Source organism: Artibeus jamaicensis, unplaced genomic scaffold (genome assembly GCF_021234435.1).
Source record: "Artibeus jamaicensis isolate MK-2021 breed Jamaican fruit bat unplaced genomic scaffold, CSHL_Jam_final contig_497, whole genome shotgun sequence".
Classification (NCBI taxonomy): domain Eukaryota; kingdom Metazoa; phylum Chordata; class Mammalia; order Chiroptera; family Phyllostomidae; genus Artibeus; species Artibeus jamaicensis.
The window spans coordinates 4,085,350-4,109,238 of NW_026521863.1; the positions used below are offsets into that span (position 1 = coordinate 4,085,350).

Below are 23,889 nucleotides of genomic sequence, written 5' to 3' on the forward strand. Positions count from 1 at the left end.
TCCATCACCCGGGACCCACACTGCAGCTGCTCCATCACCCGGGACCCACACTGCAGCTGCTCCATCACCCGGGACCCACACTGCAGCTGCTCCATCACCCAGGACCCACACTGCAGCCTTTCCATCACCTGGGGACCACACTGCAGCTGCTTCCTCTGCAGACGCCACACCATGTAGCTGCCTCTCCAGTGCACCAATAGGCCTATGAGCAAACCTCAAGAGGAATTGCAAAGGATTCTATGGTTTGGCTTTAGAATGCATATCACATTGAACATTCAGAAAGGGGACTGAACTAGCCATTCAAATATTTTGGATAATATGAACACAATGCATTTAATGTCTTTGATCTCTGTGAAAAATTAAATGGCACTCATAATTATTACTTCTATTGTTTTTGGAAATTTATCACATTTTACTATTGTAATTGTTTTAAAAATTTCTATTATAAGATTCTTAATGTCCCTGGACCAATAACAATTTCAGTAACCACCAGTTGTTAACATTAAATCTCAGAGACCTGAAGAAATACTGACTTCTCTCTTTGTTAAGTATCAATTTGTACATAGATTGCAGGTCTTTGTTGTGGGTGCTTTTAGCAGAGTATGTCAGAGCTTTTGTTTTTTTTTTTAAACCTGAAATGCAAATAGTTCTTAAAGCAAAGATAAGGCAAAGTTTTTTTTGGGGGGGGTTAACATCACTAACAGTTTAATCACCTCCCCTTTAAATCAGAGGCTCCAGGGAAATGCCCAGCGCTGAGGGGGTCTGTGTGGAGCCTCCTGTGACAGGGACATGCAGGGTCTGTCCTGCAGAAAAGCCTCCTCGATGGCACGCTCTGTGTCTCCTGGAAATGACGGGAATGTGGACTGTGTTTCCGGAAACCAGCAGTTTCCCTTCTGAACAAGACGTGACTTTGTGCAAAATGCATTCTCTGCAGCGGTCACTTCCCCCCTGGAGTCACACTGTGTTCTGTTTTGTTTTCAAAAGCTTCCTGGCATCAAGATATTGTGAATAATAAATGGTTTGTAATGATTTTTAATTTGTGAGAAAACAAGTTGAATCTCTATGAAGGAGATTTGATATTCAATTACTAGGCAGGAAGATATATTTCATTCATCATCTGAAGAAAATTATTATTTCTGCTTGTAGAAGTAAAAACTTTAAAGTGCAATAGAAATCATTGAGCATGCTAGTCTACTTGTGCTGATTTTCCGTATCTATGTTCTAGAATAGCATTCCCAGTGCTTTATATGGTAATTCTGATAGTGCGGCTTAACACAAAACAAGGTGGGGAGGGCGGAGCTCGCACAGTGTGTTAATGGCAGGACACCACTTTTCCTTTTTTTGCTGTTGTGTTATTCTGACGACAGACTTGTGGAGCAGACACAGCTGATGTCAATGCTTGTAGTAAACCTGGACAACTCTGAGCATCGGAGCACCAAAATGACTTCCCCAAGGGCACAACTTAGTATGTTATGAGGCATGAGCCCCGGTACTGTTATTCTGTATTCTGTGTTTTTCCATTACACTCTGTGCTAGAAATCACTCAAGTCACAAGATTCTAATGAGCATGTAGGGTGTTAGCCATTATTCCGTCTCTTCATTGATACAGAGCAACTTCTGTTTCCATCAGCTTCCGTAGCTGGGGGCGGAGTTCCAGGGGCGTGCACTTGGCAGAAGATTTCAAGCAGAGAAAAGCAGTAGGTGACGACCTAGACAATGACACGTATAATTGCAATGAGCAATAGCAGAGGGTAGGTGAGGAATATCTGATGATGAAATATGAGAAGTTATGTTCCAATAAGCAGAACTTAAACGCGGCATTATCCCGGTTCTGTGAAGGCATGGTCAGTATTATTCAGTAAGTCCTCAGACCTTCTAAGCAAAGATATGAGGACATCAAAGGATTTTGTAACCAGAGAACAGTTCCAAGAAGATTGAAAGTAAGGCGGGACTCTGTTTGTAAGTGTTCCTGTGCATTTATATGGAGGGATGGCTAGAACCTCAGCGGAGAGGGCTGGGGAGGGAGCATGGGGTAGGCCCACAGGGGGCTTCAGGAGCTGAGTTAGGAAAAGGGGCACAGTGTCCTGAGCCTGGGGCGGGGCCACTGGAGGGCTTTATGTAACACTTTTAAACGAGGTCAGGTTCTCATTTTTCCTTGGAGATACCCTACTGGCAGGTGGGTAGACAGGATGCTGGAAGGAGCTAGGATGGAGAGCAGGAAACTAGTGAGCGAGTTACTGCCATCATCCCAGAGCGAGGAGGTCTCAAATCAGGTTGCCGCTCTGAGTCTGGGAAGGAGGGCAGAGCACCCACAAATACGGAGAGAACAAGACTTGCTGAATAAAAGGTCAGTTTTTTATTAAGTCTGTGGGCATGACATTGGTTAATAAAACTATGTGGGCTTCACGTGTACAGTTCTACTATATGTCATTTGCATACTGGAGGGGTAGGGAGAGTAAAGGGCAAACAAGGTCAAGTATATGGAAGAAGATTTGACTTTGGGAGGTGAGCACACAAGAGAATTTACTTGTCAGCTGCAAAACCTGCTAAGTATTTCTAATTGTCCTTCTTGCTTTTCCAAGAGATTGTTGGTGCCTCGATCCCACGCTTAGTCATTTGTAGGTAGAAGGCAGAGATACCGCCAAGTTGTCCAGAAAAGTAGCTTTGTGATAAAGCTCGGAAAAGTTTGACTATACGTTATAATTAAAATATGACTATTTTTCATGGCTTCGGGAAAAGTGATGGCAGATGTGATCTAAATTAGCTTAAATTAAGGAAAGTGGTTTTGAGACAATATTTTCTTAAACCAGAGTACAAATTTGGTGAGAAACATGTTGCGTGTGCCCCGTGCCTTTCGAGAATGTTGCAGTCACCTGTGTGAGCAGATTTCTCAGGGTGGCCTGAACTAGGACCCAGCACAAACACGCCTTCCCTGGCGGGCTACTTTCAGGGATCATAATCCATTGTTGTAATCGATGGAATAAATTTGAACAAGTTGTATATGTGTACTGAACTTATGAAGTTTAAAACTCATTCACGCAGTGCGTGCCTACCTGCCGCCGCCGAGGGCTGCTGCCTCCCCATGGGACAAATCACGCGCCCGCTGGAAGGGCAATCGCGTGGGGGTTTAAACGCAGGCGTGAGTGAGGGGCGTCCAGAAGGAGCCGGGAGGCTCGGTTCCCAGAGAAAAGGCAGGGCTGTGAGGATATAAAAGTGCTTTCCAGGAGGTATTGTTATTGACGAGAAGTGAGAATTAGAATGATTCATAACCAAGATCTGCTTCACTCTTCGACAAGTCTTTCCCCTTTCACTTGATGAAAGAAATGTAAACAGAAAAAAGGGAGTTTTAGGTAAGTTAGTTTTATTTAGTCCAAAATATTGGGCTAAAGGGGAGAAAACATAGTGAGCTACGATTGGGGGAAATTCTTCCCTAAAGGTGTAGGGGAGATGCTGTTGTTGTGAACTTGGCCAGTTTGAGTCAGTCCCAAGGAAGTTCAGGAAACTATGGGTTTAGCTGGTGTTAATGAAGGAATAAGACTTTTTCTCTCCTCTCTCATTCGGCCATAAATACATAGACAGGAGTGATTTTTAGGGGCAACTGGGCCTTGATTTTAACAGAGGAGAGGGGACACAGGGAGAGAGAAGGAGAGAAAAGGTACAAGTATCTCAGAATGAAAGGCCCCAAGGAGAATGCATGCACTAGAACCATGTTCCATGGATATTAAACTGGACTGTGGCTTTAAAAAAAAGGCTTTGCCAGCAAACATATCCAGGGACAAAGTACCTTTCCTTTGGCCGGCAATATTTTTGGATTTTTGCTTTTTGTGGATGAGGAGGATGCTGATTGTGAAGAAGGCCTTGCTCTTTTCAGTCCCGCCAACCCCAGGTCAGGAGTCGGCAAGGAGAACCCTGGCCCAGGGGCTGGCACTCCAGTGGGAGTGTGTGGCCCCGGGAACAGAACCTCTTGGTACAGCGGCGCCGCTAGACCTACGGCGCAGCCAGACACCTGCTCAGTCCGTGTGTGTTTCAAGCCTGACTGAGGGAGGCCTGTCCTGGGTCATTCCCCTTTAAGGCCCTTGAAAAGTGATTTTCTTCCTGGTCTCTGCCCACCTGGTCTAGCTGGGTGCCCACCTGGGTCCCACGAGCACCATGGGTTGGCCTCGTGGACCAGCCACAACTGTTCACCCTGTTGATGCAGCTTCGTGGACCATCAATCACGTGGATGCAACAGGCCAAGTTGTGATGGCTGCGTGGTTTTAACCACTACCCTCTATTATCTCCTGCTTTCCCTTCCTTGAACAAAAGGCGGCTGATTGAGCTGAGTGCCACTCGGGGATTTAAAGTAGCACGGAACACACCAAACTGTCAGGTGTTACTCACAGAGTTTTCTTTTGAGAACTAAATAATAATGCTTATGTGAGAACGATGGTATCTGGGCATTCACTGGCATTCTAATAAACTTCTTATCGCCTTTAATAAGCACAGTCCGGCCCAGTCATAACTGTCAAGATAGAAAGCCAGCTAGATAACTCTGAAGCTTTACATGATAGTAAATGTTGTTATTCAAATAGATGTACGTGCCTCGAATTGAAATGAGAGCCACCATAGCTGCCTGCACCCTCCTCTAATCTGCGCTGCAGCAAACTCACCCTGTGCCGTAGCAAGAGCGAGCTTAGCAAACAGAGCTCGAACGGATGAAGGTAACTGTCTGGTTCCCCTAAATTAAATCCATTAAGAGTGCATAAAAGTGAATCACTGTACATCTTTATTTGTCTCCATTGTTTAAATTCTATGAAATAGGACAAAAAAACCACTGTGGTTTAAATCTTCCATCAGTGCAACCTGCCCACAGGAAAGCTGTCCACACTTAGTCACGTAATTGAAGGCATCTCTCGGTTTGTGAGCGGTTTGGTAACCAGGGATCGTGAAGGAGTAAGCGCTGTGTTTGGCGTTTAATGCATTTAGCATGATGGCACCCTGCGTGCGGGGACTCTCGATAAATACAGGCAGCGATTGCCTCTGTCAGCCCCCAGCATGGCTGCAGCTCGGTGGTCCAGACCCCAGTAGTGCAGGGTTTCAAAAGAGATGGGACCTTTCCCTCCTGTAATAATTTTCTTGGATGTGAAGAGCATGTTATCGAGGATTAGGTTATGAAATGCCTTCTTTTGATGACAGGAAGCACACTTTAGTCGTGGAAGGCAATCTGCTTTCTGCCCGATTGTGTTCTGTGAGCTGCAGAGAGCCCAGCGCTTGGGCAGAGTCTCCGCAGCCAGCAGAGCTACTCTGTTTACACGGCTGATGCGTCACCCCCGAGGCACTGGGTCACGGATCCAGGCACAGGCCTGCTCTGGTTAGCTGACGACGATGCCAGCGGCGCGTCATGATGGACTAGGCGTCCCCTCTGCTTGCAAGTAGCATTGCACTCGGGGCTGTCTGCCGTGCAGGGAGTGACGAGCCCCAGCACACACGCAGCTCCACTACCTCCCCACGGACCTAAGATGCCACGGTGCCTCCGTGACATCTGATAGGTCACCATGGGTTTTCTCATCAGCTGGCCCACTCTTCGTCTTATCTGACCCTGGGTACTTATTACCCACAATGTACAGATAAGGAAGTGGGACAAACAGCTGTTAAATTGTGACTATAAGCACAAATATGCAGAGGCCCTTATAATAGAAAGCAGCAGACTTTCCAGCCCCACCTTTGCCTTCCGATGTTAACATCTGTACCTTCACTTTTATGTTGACCAGGCTGTCCGTCTTGGGTATGTGGTTGCATAACCCTACCTCAAACCCCTGTCCTTTTCTCAACGGTGCGAGTGTAAGGTCGAACATCAAGTGGCTGTCCCATCACGTGACCTCGGTGACCTCTGAAAGCCCGCCCACATGTACACGCGCACAGCAAAAGGACCTTCTTCCCCATGGCAGATGGATGGATGGTCAGGAGCCCCCAGCCCTGCTGTGTCGCTGGGGGATCATGTCCTTATTGATTAATTGTATGTCACTTGGTCGTGGGTCCCCAAGACTGTTTCACATGTCCAGGTTGCTGATCACTGGGTGGACATAGGACTCGGTGGACAGTCAGACACTCAGGAAAGGGGACCCCTTGGCAGAGGGAAGAGCGCTGGTGTGAAGCCGGAGGAAACCAGAGACAAGCTGCCAAGTGTCCTCTCCCACCAGCTCACACAGGACGCGCCTGCCCCCCCAGAACCCAGACAGCCCAGCGATTTTACTGAGGCCTCTCATCATGCGCCTGAGTTCACACTCACACTTTCAGGCATGGTGGGGAGGAGGGAGTTCAGCGTAAACCCCGCTGTCTGCACACACATTTTAGATGCTGCAAACCCTCGGAATCAGTGAGAGAATGGGGTGGGAGGACTCCCCACGTCCAGATTACCAGAGGGCAGCCCAGGGCCAAGCTTGGAAGCAGCCTCTCGTAAGAGTCCAGGCTGGCTTTGTGGCCCTTTTTCTGTCCTCTCTTATTCCTTCTTGTTCAAACTGTGGCTTCCGATGCAGTGGCCTGTGAACTCATGATGTATCTCCTTGTGAGGTTTGCTTTATACAGTCTCTACAGAAGCTCGGCTTCAGGTCTTGAAGGGAGCTGCCCGGTCTCCCAGGTTGTGTCTGCGGCCCCTGGTTTTCTTCAAAGCAGCACATGTGTGCTTTGTGGTGATGAAGGAGGGAGGGAGGCCAGCAAGCCTCTTGCAGACCCCGAGAGGGGCTGGGACCCTCAGGTGCCTTCCATGGTCTCGCTGGTTTCAGTGGCAGGGTGTCCGGGCGGCTACTTGGTCTGTGTCCTGGAGTGGGTGGTCCTAGTGCCGACTGGTGGTGATGGATTTCGCCCTAACTTAGACCTCTAGGGTGGCCCCCATGTCCCGTGTAGTCAGTCACCACAGCCCCACCCCTGTCCTAACCTTCCTCAGCCGCCTGCTTGGGCACTGGCTCTCACAACGCCCTTTTCTCCTTCCTTTCCTACCAACTGGCAGAGACGGCACCCAGGTCTGCCCAGGTGTCACCCCCACCCAGACAGAGCTGCGGGGAGGCCGAGGCGGCCCCTCCCCTCCCTCAGGCTGGCGGACATGCTTCTGAACTCTGAGACCTGCCGGGCGCACAGCAGCCTCTGCAAATCTGCGCATTCGCATCCAAGAATGCTTTGCACCGCCCTCCTGCCTTAGTCGGTGATTAGGTTAGAGAGACAGTTGTAGGGTGGGAGCCTTTCCCTCCAGGCTTTGAGGCTATCAGTAGTACTTTAAAATTCTGGTTTGATTTTCATTTCCAGTAGATGACCCAACATCTCTTTCTCTTTCTCTCTCTCTCTCTCTCAGGTTTTATGATCTCCTTTTTTTGGAAAATTAAACTTGATGGAAATGTAACTTTTTCTGCGTTTGCTGCCCCAGGTCCCTCGCTGCCCTCTCTCCTGCTGCCCCTTTCTGTTTGTTTTGAGAGCCCGCCCCTTGTGGTCCTCGGGGGCACAGGGCCCTCCTCTGCTGGAGCATTTCCGGAAAAGCAGGAGACTCCTCCCCGCCAGTGCTCCGCCTTCTTGATGGCTCCACGGTCCGCTGGTTCCTGACCACACTTCCGTGGAACCAGGGAGAGGGGAGCACTGGGTCTGCTCAGCTGGGCCCCCCATGACTGGTGGTCCCCCGCCCCCACTGCAGGGCTGCCCCGAACAGTCCTTCTGGGTGTGATGTACGTGTGTTTTCATTTAAAAGTTGTCCACTGAAGTCACAGTGAATTTAGGAAAGTTAAGTGAAGTTTTCAAGCAACTACATTGAACTGTATTGGAGATTACCACATGTCATCGAGCTTCCTGTTTGGAGCAATGTGCCAAACATCACTTATGAAAATGGACCTGACCTACTGGGCCCCCGAAGGGCCTCGAGGACTGTGGCCCGTGCCCTGGGAGTCACGGGGGGACATGGTCATGTTGTGGTCACTTTGTGAGGAGAGAGGGGTAGAGCCTGTCTCAGGGGGAACATTTATATTGCAGTATAAGCACCAAGAATTTGTCTGTTTGCTTTTTCTCCAAGGGCCCATCCTGCTGGGACGATGTCTTAATCCCCAACCGGATGAGGGGCGAGTGCCAGTCTCCGGGCTGCCCGGGAACGAGAGCCGTAAGTACTGGGTCCCATCCCTCCTTTCACTGGTGGCCTTCAATGCTCACTAGGAAATTACAATTTCACTAGGAAAATGCTAATGACTTTTCTTCCCTCTGATGACATTTCCGGAAAACGTTTGTAATAGTCACCAAAGACTCTCCCTGTGGCATCGCCTGCCAGTGTTGCTTTCCTAGGGACGTAGCCTCTTTGGGCGACTTTGGTAAATTGTGGCCACTTGAACTTTGCACACAGTGGTATTTGGGCAACGTACAGAAGACCAGCTCAGAGCCTGGTCGCAGGCTCTGAGAGTCGCAGACTCTCAGTGTTGACGTTTTTCCTGACGCTGCGAGATTCGCTTTCTGCAGCCACATTCAGACATGGGTGGGTTCTTTGTGGTCCCTTTTCTTTATCAAACAGGTGCCCTGTGTTTCATACCAGCAAATGTTGCTTAAAAGAGGCCCTGAGCACTGGTGTTATTTAAAGGTGTTATCATTGTGGTCGTGCCCATGATTTGTATGTTGTTAGACCGTTCACCTCAGAAGTCTCTGGTCCATCACCACCAGAGTGCATATATTTCCTGGGTGGTAAATACCATTTTGGTGCCAACACAAATGTCATTATTAGTTCACAAACTGTCACCGCCAGCTGGCAGCTAATATCTCTTCTAAGGGACAGAGTCTGTTAACAGCAGCAGGTGTGGTCCAAGCAGGGGGACAGAGTGTGTGTGTGTGTGTCAGCCACGCCCCTCTGCAGGGTGGCTCCCCAGGTGGCATCTCGCAGTGGCAACGGCCATTCTCCCTGGCCTGGGGCAAAGGACCAGGAGCAGGTTTCTGTTCATGCACATCCTGAAGGAAAATAGTGAGTTGTGTGTCACTCACAGAAACCGTACATTGCACAGTCCTGGAGTTTTGCTTCTAGGGTGAAATTAAAGCGCATGTATTTTACAGGGGAATTCTTAGGTATAAGTATGTCCATGCTTGCAAGTGTATGTGTATGTAGGACACATACTATGGGGATAGAATTACCTTAATAACAATGGTGATAGGTCTGTACCCTCCGGTGCATGTCACGTACCACGTGGTCTCCACGTCACCCATCACGTGCTCTCCACGTTACCCTTACAGTCCCATGAGGCGCTTTAAGAATCCCCTCCAGTCACAGCCAGTCTGCCCGCCTCTCCTGTGCCTCGGTGTTAACTGGCAGGATGCGGCTGCGGAGGAATCCGCGGTTCTGCGTCTGGAGAGTGTAGCTTCGTACCCATCGGGGGAAGCCGTGTTGAGTGGAGTTGAAGGTCATGGCTGTTGCTTGTTGCATATTCAGCTCACCTTCAATGTCAATGGGCAGGATTCCACATAAATCCGCTACAGTGCGGCTCGATGAGCTGACACCCTCACAAACCCTCACGGTGCACCCGTGTGCAAATCTGGGCTAAATCACAAACACGTCTTTGTAAAAGAATGGCTGTGCTGACAGTGTAGTAAAATACCTTGTACACTGGAACTTCAGAGAAGCCAGACTTCAGAGAGGAATTGCGTGGACTGCAGCCACTGACCCCTGGGCCCTGCCCACCCACGCCCCGCCCCCTGAAGTTGGCTGCCAACCCTTTCTGGTTCCAGCCCACCCCACAGGACACCACACAGCCTTGGAACCGCGCACACGTGGCTCTGTCGCTGTCGCCACGCTGAGGGCACTCTACTGCACGGACCAGGGTCACAGCTGGGCAGTCCTCCTTCCAAGGGCGGCTCTCCTCCACCGTCAAGGGTGAACACATTTCTCCTGCACAGGGCCACGGGGCTGCTGAGGGTCCCCACCCTCCATGACGTAAACTAGTCCCCCCAACGTTGGCCACCCTCCCAAATCCCCCGCAGTGTGGCCAGGGACACACAGGAGCTGCAGGAGAGGTGTTCCCACATTATCCGCTCCTGGGTCCTTTCTGCAGGGGGGCTTCCCAATCCTGAAGGAGGCCGGAGCTCTGAGTCCAGACCCGCCCCTGCACTGCCCTCATCCGCAGTTTTTCTGGTAAGAAAGGAGGGCTACGAGTCTTCAGAGGCCTTTGTGACGGAACACCACGAATGGGTGGGTCCAAGGCTGGCCCTCCTGGGCTCCCACCTACTCCTTGGTGTCCGGCACCCACGCCTCCTCACCACGCCCACTGGGTGACCGCGTGGGGTTGCAGGCCTCGAAGCCCCGGCAGGGTGGGAGTGTGCAGTTGCCCGGTGCACAGCAGGGTGGGGGCCCTTCTCACTGAGCCCCTCTTCTTGCAGCGCAGGCTGGAACCACACCCCAAAGGTCACGGGTCCTCCTACCAGCTTTGTCATGGGAACCTTGGCGGCAGGAGGTGGGGGCGTTTCTCAGAAGCTGTGTCCCGTGACCGCCTGGGACACAGTCCACAGCCCTGGGATCTGTTCAGTGTAGCTGTTGTCAACATTCAGTCCTTTTCATCCAAGATGCATTTGAATGCCTAGAATGACCCTCCAAGGGACTGAAATGAAAACAGTTGTTAAATTTTCTTTAAAAGGGAAGAGAGTGACTATACCAAAGTGGGGCAAATAGCACGCTAAAAAAGGACAGAAATCAAACCCAACGTAACAGTGATGTGCTGACTCGTAAATACACTAACCGAAGCCTTAAAACGGATCCTTAGACTGAATTAGAAGAGACCAGAACCAGCAGCAAGTAGAGGACGGGAAATGGCACACCAGGCCGTGTCGCCCAAAAGAGCCATCGGAGCCACTACGGGACACATAAAATCGGTTTTTAGGGGCGGAGAAAGCTTGGTAAATAAAAGGCATCTCTCTGGTTTAAAAAAAAAAAAAAAGAAAAGATCTAATTACCCAGAAATCTATACCAGGTCAGAACACCGTATGATGTTACCAACATGGACTTAAAAATACATTAAAGACAAATGTCAGAATTAACAACTGTATGGCCAAGTCCCCGGCCATGGAGGGGGCCGGTCACCTAACTAACCTGCGGAGGTGCTGAGGGCCCCTCGAACGCAGGGAGGACGAGCAGGTTAAAGCTGGTGGGGAGGACGGGACACCACTGTGAGTGCCGCCCCGGTACCAGGACACCCCGTTGTCTCATGGGCAGCATCACAGCCCTCGAACACGTTTAGGGCTTTAAGGCACTTAATTACCACTAACCGAAACAGAACCGTGAAAAGCCTCTTAAACGTGGAAGTTCTGTTCACTTAATAAAAAAATATCCAATGCAAAAATGGGATGGGACAGTATTGAAAATTTACCGCCTATCAAATCTTTTGGGATGTATCTGAATTAGGATCGAAAGGGAGTGGTTAGTATGTTCATAAATGCTTATTTTTTTTAAAGAGAGAAGAGAGAAAAATGATCATATTCAACTATACTTTTTCTCCCACGGCTGGTGAACACCACGTGGCTGTGGGTTCAGTAGAGGAACCGAGGTGCACGCCCCCTGCAGGGCTGCGGCCGCCACTGCAGGGGTCTCAGAACAGCTTCCCAGGTCGCGCTTTCACCACGGAGCTAAGCACTGACCACATCTCCTCTGTTTTCTGCAGAGTGATGTGTGGGGTCTGTTTCAACAGAGGCGAAAAGACAGGCGTTTTTAGGGAGTTTATCACACTCGAGTTTGCAGGGTAATTTGAATTTGGGGCAGTATTTTGTACTCTATATAGTATGTTCTCATAAAAAAGTTTAATTTCTATCACTTGTATAAAATACCCATATACTTAAAATTAAAAGGAGTTAGGCTTCTAATATATTCTTAATTAATATTTATGCACATAAAGGTAATCTAAATAGCTCATTTGAAATAGCAGTAATTTCAACCTTTGTTTTTTAGAGTACTAATATAAACTTGACCTTTACACAGAGAAATCCGAACCTAATTTAATCTTTCACTAATTGGTGTCATGGTGGGAAGGAACATAGCATTAGTTCTGAAAGGCCTTCTACTTTAAAAAAAGAATTCCCTAGTCAATTCAAAGAGCATGTGCTTGAGATTAAAAGAAGGGAAAAATCAATTAGGATTTTCTCCATTAGTGAAGTTAAACTTGGGATATGACGCACGACTTTGTATTTTCTGCGTAAATCCTCACTTTATATTTGACCTACAATGCCCTAACCAGTGAAGATCTGTGTGTTTGTACATGGGCTGGGGGGGTGTTTTCTTTTATCTGTGCGCACACAGGCCGAGGCAAACCCAGGCATCCTGTTCTGTAGGCCAGGGATGTCCAACCTCGTGGGTCTCCAGGCCACACTGGAAGAAGGAGAGTTGTCTTAAGCCACACATTAAACACACTGCGACATGTAATCACAAAAAAAATCTCGTGAGTAAATTTCCTCGTAAGTAAACGTCCGAGTTTGTGTCAGGCCACATTCACGGCCATCCCGGGCTACACGGGGCACGCAGGCCCCACGGTGGACGCTCCTGCACCGAGCTCCGCGTCCTAACTGCCGAGGGCAAATGTCCCCTGGCCGTCCGCACCCCCTGCCTTTCCCTGACACCTGGCAGTGGGCAGTAGAGTCAAGGGTAGAGAGATAGTTTCTTGTAGGAGAAAGAAAAGAGAATGTTGAGTCGTGCCTGTTGTAGTCTGTGCTGCTGTAACAAAATAACTGGGTGCTCACGAGCAGCAAGCAGTTACGCCTCCAAGGCTGGAGGCTGGGAGGGTCGAGCTCAGGCACCCTCTGCTCACAGACTGGGGGGAGCCCACTGCTGGGTCACAGAGCCCCCTCCACAGCCCCCTGGGTGGAGCAGAACAGCGCTCTCTGGGCCCCTTTTATGAGGACGGGGGTTTCATTTCCAAGGACTCTCGTATCTCCCATCAAATCACATTCGCAAAGCTGCACACCCAGATACCTTCACAAGGGAGTTAGGTTTGGACACGTGACCTCGGTGGGGGGGACACAGGCATCCAGACCACAGCACCCTTCAAAGTAATGAATGATCAAGGTCATTACTTTTATACTTGTCGAGGGGTGGCGGTTTTACAACTAAACAGCCTGTAACGTACATTATACTTTACGTTTTTGAGGAGTAATATTTACCCAAATGCCATGTAAAATATGATACTGTCAAGTTCCCATCACTTGATTTTGACAGGAGTTGAAGTCTTTTACGCAGAACTTTGTTCTTCTCAGAAACAGTTAGAAGGACCTCTGAACATAGCTCAAAGATTGATTTCCAGAGAAGTTGGATACTGGAAACTATCTCCTGAACTGGAATAAATAACATAATTATTAAATTCAATATAATAAATGGAGAATTTTCATCTTACTCAATGCGGCAATTTATTTCTCGCATTTTCTCCCAGTTGCGCTCAGTATATGTCAACTGGAACATTAGTGTGAATAAAGTTAATATTCATGGTCTCTGTCCCGGATTTCATCTTCTTGGGAGATGCTGACTGAAATGAAATGAATAGCAAATAAGAGTCACCTAATAGGAACAATTTTTATTTATAAGGCATTTGCATATTATATGTCCAAAAAGTTCCTTATGAATAATTGGTTTAACGAATTACTCTTAAGAGATGTGTGTTTCTTTTGGTTGGTTTTCTTGTTGTTTTAGACCCGATTTGAATCGCACAAGATGAGACTCAAGATTTCTCAGGACGGTTTTCTGGTCCGGACCCTCTGTTTGTATCTTGCCCAGTCTCTAACAATGATCAGGATCAGAGGCGGGCTTGCTCTGTCTCCCAAATGAGACCTCAGGCTGCCCGAGTATCAGAAGAGGGTCGCAGATAACCATTTTCATTTGCAAGATGGTGGGGAGGGGATCAGTGGCTCAGTGCCCCCCTGCAGCGGAGCTCAGGGCACAGCTGAGCAGCCAGCAAGGGTACCACGTCTCCCAACGCCCACCGCAGCAGGCCCCGCCTGGGGGCTGCCAGGGGGCTGCGTCTCAGGGCAGTGGGCACTCCAGGCGGAGGGTAGAGGATGGACAGAAGTAAAAGGGGGACGCATCTGCTTCCCACTCGTTCTGGCCTGGCGTTAGGCCGAAGGGACATGGTCTCCCTGTCCTTACAACTGTCTCTGCCCTCCAGTCATATTTTCTTACTTCTAGATGAAACTGAATTCTGGAAGCTTTGAAGTCAGGCTCCAATTGTGATTGAAGGGTGCCTACGCATGACAAAATGTCCCCTGTTGTCTGACATGTAATTTGGATGACAAGCTAGAAACTTCTTATAACACTTTTCAGAAATGGATCAAGCCGTCAAGCTCAAGGACGGTTTGTTTCGAACCCATTTTTGAGTACTTGGTAACAGCAAGAGTCATTTTTTAAATGAGGGTACAAATCACAAGATAGATATTTGTATTAGAGAACCAGCTAAAATTTTGCAAGTTTAAACAAAACATTTAAACATGTTGTTTGTATATGAAAATAAATTAGTCTACCACAGAGAAAAGGTATCAGTTTTTCAGAGCGCTAAAGAAACGAAGGTGGGATGTAGGAGCCTGGGCTGCCTGTGAGGCTCTGAAGCCCGGAACTAGTTCAAGTGAGTGTTCTTTTTCTGGGATGCAGCCTCCTTTATCTGGGCTCTTTCACAGCTTAGAGGAAAATTAAATCATCAGCCATCGCCTCCATGGTATTGTTAAAGACTCCTGGACACTGTTGTTTGAAAAAATCCATCTGCAAGGAGAGGAAACCAGGTACCAGAAATCAGTGCGTGTGCAGCGGACGCCCGCGTACAAGCGGTAGCTGGCACACGCACCGTGTGCAGCGGACGCCCGCGTACAAGCGGTAGCCGGCACACGCACCATGGCCCTGCAGGTGTAGCCTTAGCTTAGTTTATGACGCATTTTCAAGGCGTTGTGTGGTTTCCATAATACATTTTTAAATATTGGAATTAATTCTTGCAACCTCAATGGCAGGAAACTTCTAGCCTGTGTGAGTTGTAAGGTGAGTTGTTTTTTTTATTCCACTTGCTGGTCTGTGATTCTCTGTGTTGTGATTTATGTCTTATTTTGTATACAGAAGAAAATCATGCAGAATACCACAATGCCGCCTAGATACTAGCGATTTTAAACCTGTTCGTTATTCCCAGAGGCTTCCAAAGTCACCTCTTTTTTGTCTTTCCATGAATGATTCCAAAGCCAGGTTTGTCCATGAGGGGGGTTGTACTTGGACGTGGACAACAAAGGGATTTATTGAGATTAATCAGGAGAAGTTCTGCTTCGAGACCACTAGGTTTCAGGCGAGGGGAGAAGGTCTATCAAGCCACCGGAAGAGAGAGCAATAGGGTAGATGATTCCAAAGAGATTTACAAATGAGATTCTGAGAACTGGAACAAAGGAAGGTCAACTGCAGGTGTAAACATCACCGGATGTGTCACGGGGGATGGCAGATCAAGCAGGGATTAGGGACTGGAGGTCACTCGCTGATGGGCTCCGAGCCAATACACGGGGGCTAATGGAGTGAGAAGAATGGAAGGAAGATTCGAGAGTAATGGGGCAAGAGAACGCGGCCTGCTTCTCGGCCGGGAAATAGCTCTCTGGTCCTTCAAGCGGTTGATGGATGGCTCTGGGGAGTCCACACCCCTTCAGGGAGACATCACTGTGTCTTTTTTCCAAACGAGCTGCTCCCCAAAAGTTATCGAGGACCATGATCGAGTTTCATGTTTAAGAGGTAGGCTGCAAAACATACTTAAAGCCAGTTTATCAAACTTGAAACTTGGAGTGGAAAATATAAACATATGGAGAATAAAATATAAAACAAGAGGAATTTCATGCACTATTGCCCCGCATGTGGTGAGATATTGACTTCCACGCAGGTTTCTTGGGGAAAAAAAAACAGTTTGGGATCCTGAGATCTGACCTTCCTAGAGTGGGTGATTATCACCCCTTCAATACTCGGGTCTCTGGACAATAAGCTCAGAGATGGACATTGTATATGAGTATTTTTATGAGATGAGAAAACTCTTAGGTTTAAGAGTTGGAAAGCAAGCTATGATTTTCAGAAACTCTGTGTTTCCATGGAAAGAAACATAGTTATTTCCGTAAGAGATATCTGTTTGTTGGGCTGTTCGCTGGGTCGAAGACAAGACTGGCCATCAAGAGCTAGGAATCTAGCTGGGGACAGAGCACTTCACCAGCACAACCACAGGTCGGGTTCAAAGGAGCAGGCACGGGAGTGACTGAGCGTGTCTCCTGTGCCAGGCACCAGGGAGGGACAAGGGGACACCTTCTGTGGGGCCCCCGCACAGTTTGGAAAATTTCAGGGAGGGATCAGACATGTAAACAGATGATGATTTGGCCATGTACTGAATGTTTATGAAGATGGATATGAAAGACTGTAAAAGGTCTTGAATAAGGTAGAGGAAATAAGACACATCAGCCTGTTATGAATGCCAGGGGACAAGCACAAAAGGAGCTTGTGGGAATTCCAAGAAGGGAATTGTCTCAACAGAGGTGATTAAGGAAGGAAGGCTTCTTGGAGGAGGCGGGGCCTGAGGGATGGGTGGCAGGATTTCCACATGTGGGGATGCAGGCAAAGGTGGGGCTACTTCCCGAGGCGGAGGAAATGACAGGAATGAAGGGATCAAAATAATGAAGCCCCAAGCCCGCTATGAATTATTTTTCACCACCTTCTCTTTGCCATGGAGCTCCTCCCAGCCCGTGGCCTTAGACTTGGCACAAAGGAAAACAAACAAGAAAAGGGCAGATTATGAGGGCATGAGACAGGGCGACCGCCTGGAACCAGAAAGTTGGGGTGCCCTTCCCTGGGGAAAGGAAGCTCAGATCTGCAGGCTGAGCCCCAGCTCCTGGGAGAGGGATAGACAGCCACACCGGCAGGTCGCAGGGACCCTCAGGGGAGCATCTGGAATTCAGTGGTCCCTGAGGGCCTGAGGCAGCTCCCCTCTTCACGTGTTTCTTACCGCTTTGTCTGTGGGTGTTCATGCCGAGATTACGGACAGTAAGAGGCGCAGTCCCTGCCTGCACCTTGAGGTTTACGTGTTTCGATGCTGGGACTGCAGTTGAGGTGGTTAGCACAAGGAACAGAGAGAAAGGAGGTCTCGAGAGGAACAAAGACAAGAGTTTTCATACAGTTTTGTTACCTGCCCTTGAGCCCCTGGCAACATGTGGATGAAGGTAGATGAGAACTGGCTTACTGGCTTCCTGAGAACTGGAAGCACACACGCAGATGGGACCGCGGCTGAGGGCCCATGAGAAGCAGCAGACCTTCCCTGCGTTAATGGGACTGTTCAGAGCAGCCGCGGGGCCGCCTTCTGTCCCATCTTCTGTCTCACCTGTCCCCTTTTCTCCCGCAGGGTCCTCAGTGTGGGGCTGCTAGTGGTTGGTGGAAGTTCCGTCTTTATCCACAGCTCCATCGTCTGTAATCCCCGGAGGTGGGTGGTCAAAGGGGACGGTGTCCCTTCCCTTCCTGCCACTCCCTCTGTGTCAGCCTTCTGGGAAACTTGAAAATATGACTGGAGAAAGAAAAGGGGCTGCCATGTGCAGTAAAATCGGAGACAGTCTGAGAATCCAGCCCTCCCGAGGGTAAGCGGGCCGCCGGGCACTCTTCGCCGGGCAGTCTGAGGAGCACCGACTCAGTCGGGGCTGTGGCTCCTTCCCTGTCCGCACAGGTCGGCCAGCTCCTGTTCCGCCCCCGCCCTCCATTCCTGAAGCAGAGCCAGGCGTCACTCTGCAGCGTCACTGACGTCACTGAGTGCTGGCGAGTATTCAGGACTCGAAGCTTTCTGGGCTTCAGAAATGGAAGGTGTTCTGCTGGGATTTCACCTCTGGGCTACACAATTGAAAATACCTGTAGATTTTCACATCTCGTTTAGAAGTGATTACACAGTGCCCCCCTCTTATCTCCGGGCTTTGTTCTAAGACCCCCAGCACATGCCAGAAATCACGGATGGTACCGAATCTGACATAGACTATGTTTTTTCCCTATTTATACACGCCTATGATGTTTAGTTTACAAATTAGGCCCAGTGAGAGATTGACAGCAATACCCATAATTAAGTAGAGCACTTATAACAGTATCCTGTAACAGACATTATGTAAATGTGGTCTCACTCTCTCTCAAAATGCCTTATCGTACTATACTCACCCGCCTCAATTTCCTCTTATTCACAATTTCACAGGTAGAAGATGCTTTCTTTACAGGGGTCTTTGCAACTCAGCATGGGATTTTATTTTATTTTATTATTCTTTGCTTTCCTTGTTAAGTTGAGAACGTTTACCTTTTCACTGAAAGAAAGCACTCCACACTTGTCATTGGCACATCTCATCTTTACTCCTGCGACTTGGGGCCGTTACTGAGTAGAATAAGGGTGACTTAGACATGAACTGCAACGCCGTGACAGTTATCTGACAAGCCAGACAAGCTGCCGAGTGCCAGCCGGGTGGGGAGCGGGGCAGTGTGGAGACTTGGGGTGATGCCCCACCGGGGGCACGGAGCAGAGGGGCGGGAGAGTCCCTCACGCTACTCAGAACCTCACACAATTTAAAATTCGAGAACTGTGTATTTGCGGGATTTGCTGTGTAATATTTTCAGGCTACAGGTGACCTCGGTTCAAACCTCTGAAACCCCTGAAAGCAGATAAGGGAGGGCTGTTGTATTTTTCTGGATCCCAGAATTATCATTTTTCCTTAGAGTTATTTAGTTTATTAATCTCTTACCTGCCTTATAAAAAGGGACCATTTTAATGAAAAAAGAACCATTTCTCCGTGTGCTTCAACCATTTCATTAAAATTTATGCTGATTTTCACAAGAATTATAAATGCCTTAAGTGACTTATCTCGAGCACTTAAAACTCATATCACTTAGCACAATGTCTAATATATAAAGACCCTTCAGAGCATTGGTTCTAATTTAATATTTAATAGTGAGTAGTATTCATTATTATAGGGCATGCATTTAAACTTGGACATTCTCTAGACTGAACGATGAAATCTTTTAAATACGCTCACTACTCAGGTTCAGCTCTCAGTGCACTTGAGAGCTGAGACGTTTATCTCATCCATGTGGTAAAGCAGATACAAATGGCCAAGGACCCACAGTTTCTATTTGCTTTACTGAGGTCATTGCAGGTCAGTGGTTATGGAAATGGGCTCCTGGGGAGCAAGCCCCCCCCCCCCCGCTCCCCGCAGTGGAGACAGAAGTGCACTTGATTAGAGGGGCTCCTTGGGGGCGTGGCTTATGTTTGCTCCTGGGGTGTGAGCAGGGTCAGCCACCCTGTGATAAAGAAGCAGCTGCCATCGAAAAGGGCCCATCAGCCTCGATTGCGGGACTAGATGGACGCAACGGCCGTAAGATCCCGAGAGAGCACGTCCTGGCGAGATGGGGCAGACCAGAGGATGAGCTGGGTACCGCAGAGTCATGACTGCCGCAACGAGTTGGCATTTCCTCAAATAAGGCTGGTGCTGCTGCACTGTGTAAGGCATGCTTTTTAAAAAAAAGAAATCACTGAATAACATGATATTGAGAAATAGGATTTCGTCTTGAGTTTTCCACATTTTCTTTTCAACTGTCGCAACTGGAGTACCTCACAAGGAGTCTTTGAGATTTCCACGGTGGCCCTCCAAAAAGTATATAATTAAAATTAAAAACTACAATAAATAATAATAGCAACCGAACCCTTTATAATGGTGACAGCCAATCTCTATTTGGAGCAAGACAGGGAGGAAGGAAGCCTGCAGGGGCAGGGGCCGATGGAGGAGAGGAATCAATCGGAGTCGAAACCCGCCACCCTCTCAGTCACGTGCTGCTTAGTGACTCACAGGCCCCAATCAGAAAGCCCCCCGCTCGTGAGAACACACCGGTGGGTCTGACAGGAGGAGCGTGCGGGTCTAGGGGCCGAACCATAGCAGCTCCCACCTCGGAGAGTCCAGTCCACAGGCTGGACTGAGCCCTGATATTAGTTCATTGTTTCATCCTCTGGGACACCTCTGACTGACTGCACAATGTCCGCACCAGCCTTCTCTCGTTCGTTTCTCTTCTTCCTTCTGCTCCTCTCCCTTTCCACAGCCTCTTCTTCGACAGTCCCCAGCGATCTTGACCTTGACCAGAACGAACAACCTGTGCATCCCTGCGTGGTTATTCTAAAGGCGTCTGCACATTCTCCGACTCTCTTCTCCTCCGCTTGGTCCCTGGCTCGAGTCGTGGCCCACGTCTTTGGAAGAAAAAGCAGTACAGGGATTCCGTGTTGCTTCTGAGGCCGGGGCACAGAAGGCAAAACAGTGTCCATCTGGTTTTCTCTGTTGGGAGCCTTCAGGTCTCGAGGAAAATGCCTGGGTTCCCTAAAGCCACCAGGCTGTGCAGAAATAGAGAGAGGTGGCTCAGGAACCCAGGCGTCCAGTGCCCTGAACAGGTCGGCCTTCCCATCCACCACGGCGTTCGTACAGCAATGACGAGTGGGCCACCAGGCCATTGCCGCGCCCAGCTGCTGATCCTCCTCCCCAGCAGTGACCGAGGGAGCAGAGATGGGCAGTCTCCACAATCGTGCACCCAAAATGCAGGTTCATGAGTAACATAAATTGTAAACAAACAAGCCACTGACATACGGGGTCGCTTGTGGCACCGAGGTAGATAACTGGAGCACTCTTGACCTCCTGACAGCACTCTGCACGGTCACCACACAGAGACCGTCCACCCTGGGACACGCAAGGGTGTGTGCATGGCTCTGTGTCACCCTTCTGTGGAAGGGGGTTCGAGTGGTAAAAAACCAGAGGACGGCATGATGAGGAAGGTCGGAGTGGAAGTATACAGACCGGAGCGAGGTGTTCCGAAGTGTGTCTTTACCTGGGGTGGCAGCAGATAAGCAGGAACAAGGATTTTCCATCCCACCTCCCCAGTTAACAGGTGCCAAACGCCACACTCCTGCCAGGGGAGGTAAAAGGCAGCTGTCTGTCTGTCCAATTCAACTCTGTCATGTCCCTGGAGGCTACACCTGGGCTCTTAGATTTGCGCCCGTGTTTCCCGAGCCACTGTTAGCAACGCCCTTACCAAGGACGCCAGCGATGGCTTACTTTGAATGGTAGTCAGCCTGTTGCAAGGGCTGAGCTTAGCACGTAGCCTGGCAGACAGGGGCATGGGCAGTGGGGTTCAGGAAGCTGGGCTGAGTTTGTCTTCTGATGCGAGCAAGCTGGTGGCCTTGGCCAGAATGTGCACACCCTGTAAGTTTCCTCACTCATAGAGTGGACATATCGATGCCCTTGACTTTCAGGCATTGGGATGATAAAGTGTGATAAAGGGTAGAAAGTACTTTCCTCAGAGCCTCTCTCGGTAAGCAACCAATGGCACTTATGGCCACCATAGTTGTTCCTACAGTGTATTGACTGTTTCTGGATTTGATCTGAGCTCAGTTGGCTAGCTTTACTCTAACTTTTCCCACCAGGATTGGGTTAATTAAACATAATGCCTATGCAGCTGATCGCCTTCGCTACAAATAACAGGAAGTATTCAAACTGATCGTGGGTTGCTCTGACAATAACATTGTAACAAAATGTAACATCTGTAGTTCCTTAAATAAGAATGTACTCAATTTGCATTTTATATAATTCAGGGTTGTGTAGATAGAATTCTGTACCAGCAGATCCAAAGAGGGGGAAAAATAAGTTATAATGACTTCGAAAAAGTATCATCGTTGATTTTTATTTTTCTAAAACCATGTGGCAGCATGATTATTACCATAACGCCTCACACTTTTAAATGTCGTACTAGAAGTCCAATTTAAAGTTATGATAACTCATTTTCATTATTTTAAAGATATATGTTGCTTTTTCTGATTATAAGAACATAATGTTGGCTGTAAAACATTAGCCAACAGACTTTCACATAAAGAAAAGGGTGAGACATGTTTAATCAGAGCACCTGGAGCAAGTCGCTGTTAACGCTGTAAACAGCCCTCTAGACTGTTTTCCGAGAGCGCACGTGTGTGCTCACGTGAGCGCACACACACGCACTTTCAGGTGCAGTCACACCTCGTGTTACTTTGTAACTTGTGTCTCTGACCTCGCATATTGTGCTCATTGTATCAATAGGTAAAGGTCTGGATGATCATTTCTGGTGATGATACTATTGATTCAGCTTCAGCTCCGAATTGATACTCTACATTTTATTGCAAAAGCAGTGCATCTGTGTTTTTCCTTATGTTCACTTTTCAATTCCGTTGTAGAAGAGGAGCTGCAGTGGGAAAGGATATTCCGTTTACAGGGTTTTGACACCTTGTTGCAAAAGGTCCCCCAGGAGTTTGCACCAGGTGGGGCCCTCCCTGCAACTGAGCGGGAGCGGCTGCCTCACATCGTTTCAAATTCCATGCTTCGCTCTCATTATTTTCCATCTTTGCCGGTTACTCGGGTGGAACATAGCATCTCATGTTAAATTGCCTTTCTCCCATTACAGGGAAGCTCGAGTATGTTTTTATTATTTATTGCTCATTATGATCATTTTCTTATAATTACACTTATAAACATTTCCTATAGTAACCCTTTGTGTGTTGTAGATGTTGCAAATAGTCTCACCAGGAAGTAATTTAATTTGAAAGTCATCTATGGTGTTTTAGAACTATTTCCTCTGTACATTTTAATGGAGTTAATGTACTGTTCTCTTTATAGGATTATACCTTTGAAATCATTCTTATTAGCACTATTTTTTAATACTTTAAGATCATTGTAGATCTTTTTTATTTTAAAGATTTTATTTATTTTTAGAGAACAAAAGAGAGGAAGAAAAACATCAAAGTGTGGTTGCCTCTTGCATGCCCCCTGCTGGGGACCTGGCCCACAACCCAGGCATGTGCCCTGAATGGGAATCGAACCAGCAACCCTTTAGTTCATGGGCTGGTGCTCAATCCACTGAGTCACACCAACCAAGGCCATTATAGATCTTTACTGCAAATATTTTCCAATATTTTTTATGGTTTTATCTTTTTAAATATTTGATCCATGAGTTATTATTTTAGCATGAAGTATTTAATATGAATTTAATTTTACGTATTCTACCCACAAAAATCTACAAATTGCTTTTTCTGCATCATTTATTGAGTAGAACACATTTCCCCACTTATTTGAAGTAAATTACTTCTTTATATTATATTAACTTTGGTATCATATTTCTGAGTCTGTCCTGATGCCTTCATCTGGTGATTCCCCACTGAAGCCACAGTGTTGGGGTTACTCTAACCTAAAACGCATTACAATGTGTTTAATGCCTGCTACTGTAAGTTCTTCAAATCATTGTCACGTTTCTTTGGTATTCAAACAGATTAATCTTTTCACATGATCTAGAAATTTATGAATTTTGGAAAGAAATTTCATGAATTTATTTTAATATGTGAGTCAATCATATCATCCCAGAGAAATAATGTCAAGAGAGAATGTAATTTAAGCATTAATTACATAATAGCAAGTTGTAGCTCCTGTCTTCGTTTCTGAACTGTGTCTAGGAAAACCGAACTCCCCCAGATGGATTCTGTAGCATTTAACTATGTATATAGTACAAGCTACTGGCCAGTGTTCCTGGTTGACCAGCAATTACAAGCCACTCAAGTGTAATTCCCTAAAAGTTTACCCTCCTGTGGTGAGCACTCATTTCCTCACCTGACAAAGTAGGGTTCAGGGAAAAGTGAACTGGAAAATCGTTCTATCGATGGGCAATAGGATTCAATTTGGATGGCGTTATCATTTGTGTTATAATAGGTTTTTTTTTAATATTATTTCTCTTTGACTTAAAACATTACTTTTAGGAAATTTAAGTATTAATGAGATTAGTATTTCAGTATTCTTTATTATTACTTGTTCTTCTAAGGCTAATAATGTATTCTTCTGTCTATCTTTTGAGTATTATGTAATTTTCTTAAG

At 47.7% G+C, this 23,889-nt stretch overlaps 1 protein-coding gene across 1 annotated transcript in view; it reads left to right on the forward strand.

Annotated features, from left to right (window-relative positions):
* Positions 1-23,889, forward strand: part of PRKN (parkin RBR E3 ubiquitin protein ligase) — an 869,798-nt gene that overhangs the window by 442,708 nt on the left and 403,201 nt on the right. Inside the window, exon 5 of the mRNA XM_053668746.1 lies at positions 8,030-8,113. Coding sequence (XP_053524721.1) covers positions 8,030-8,113 — 84 coding nt within the window. The remainder of the gene's footprint in view (positions 1-8,029; positions 8,114-23,889) is intronic.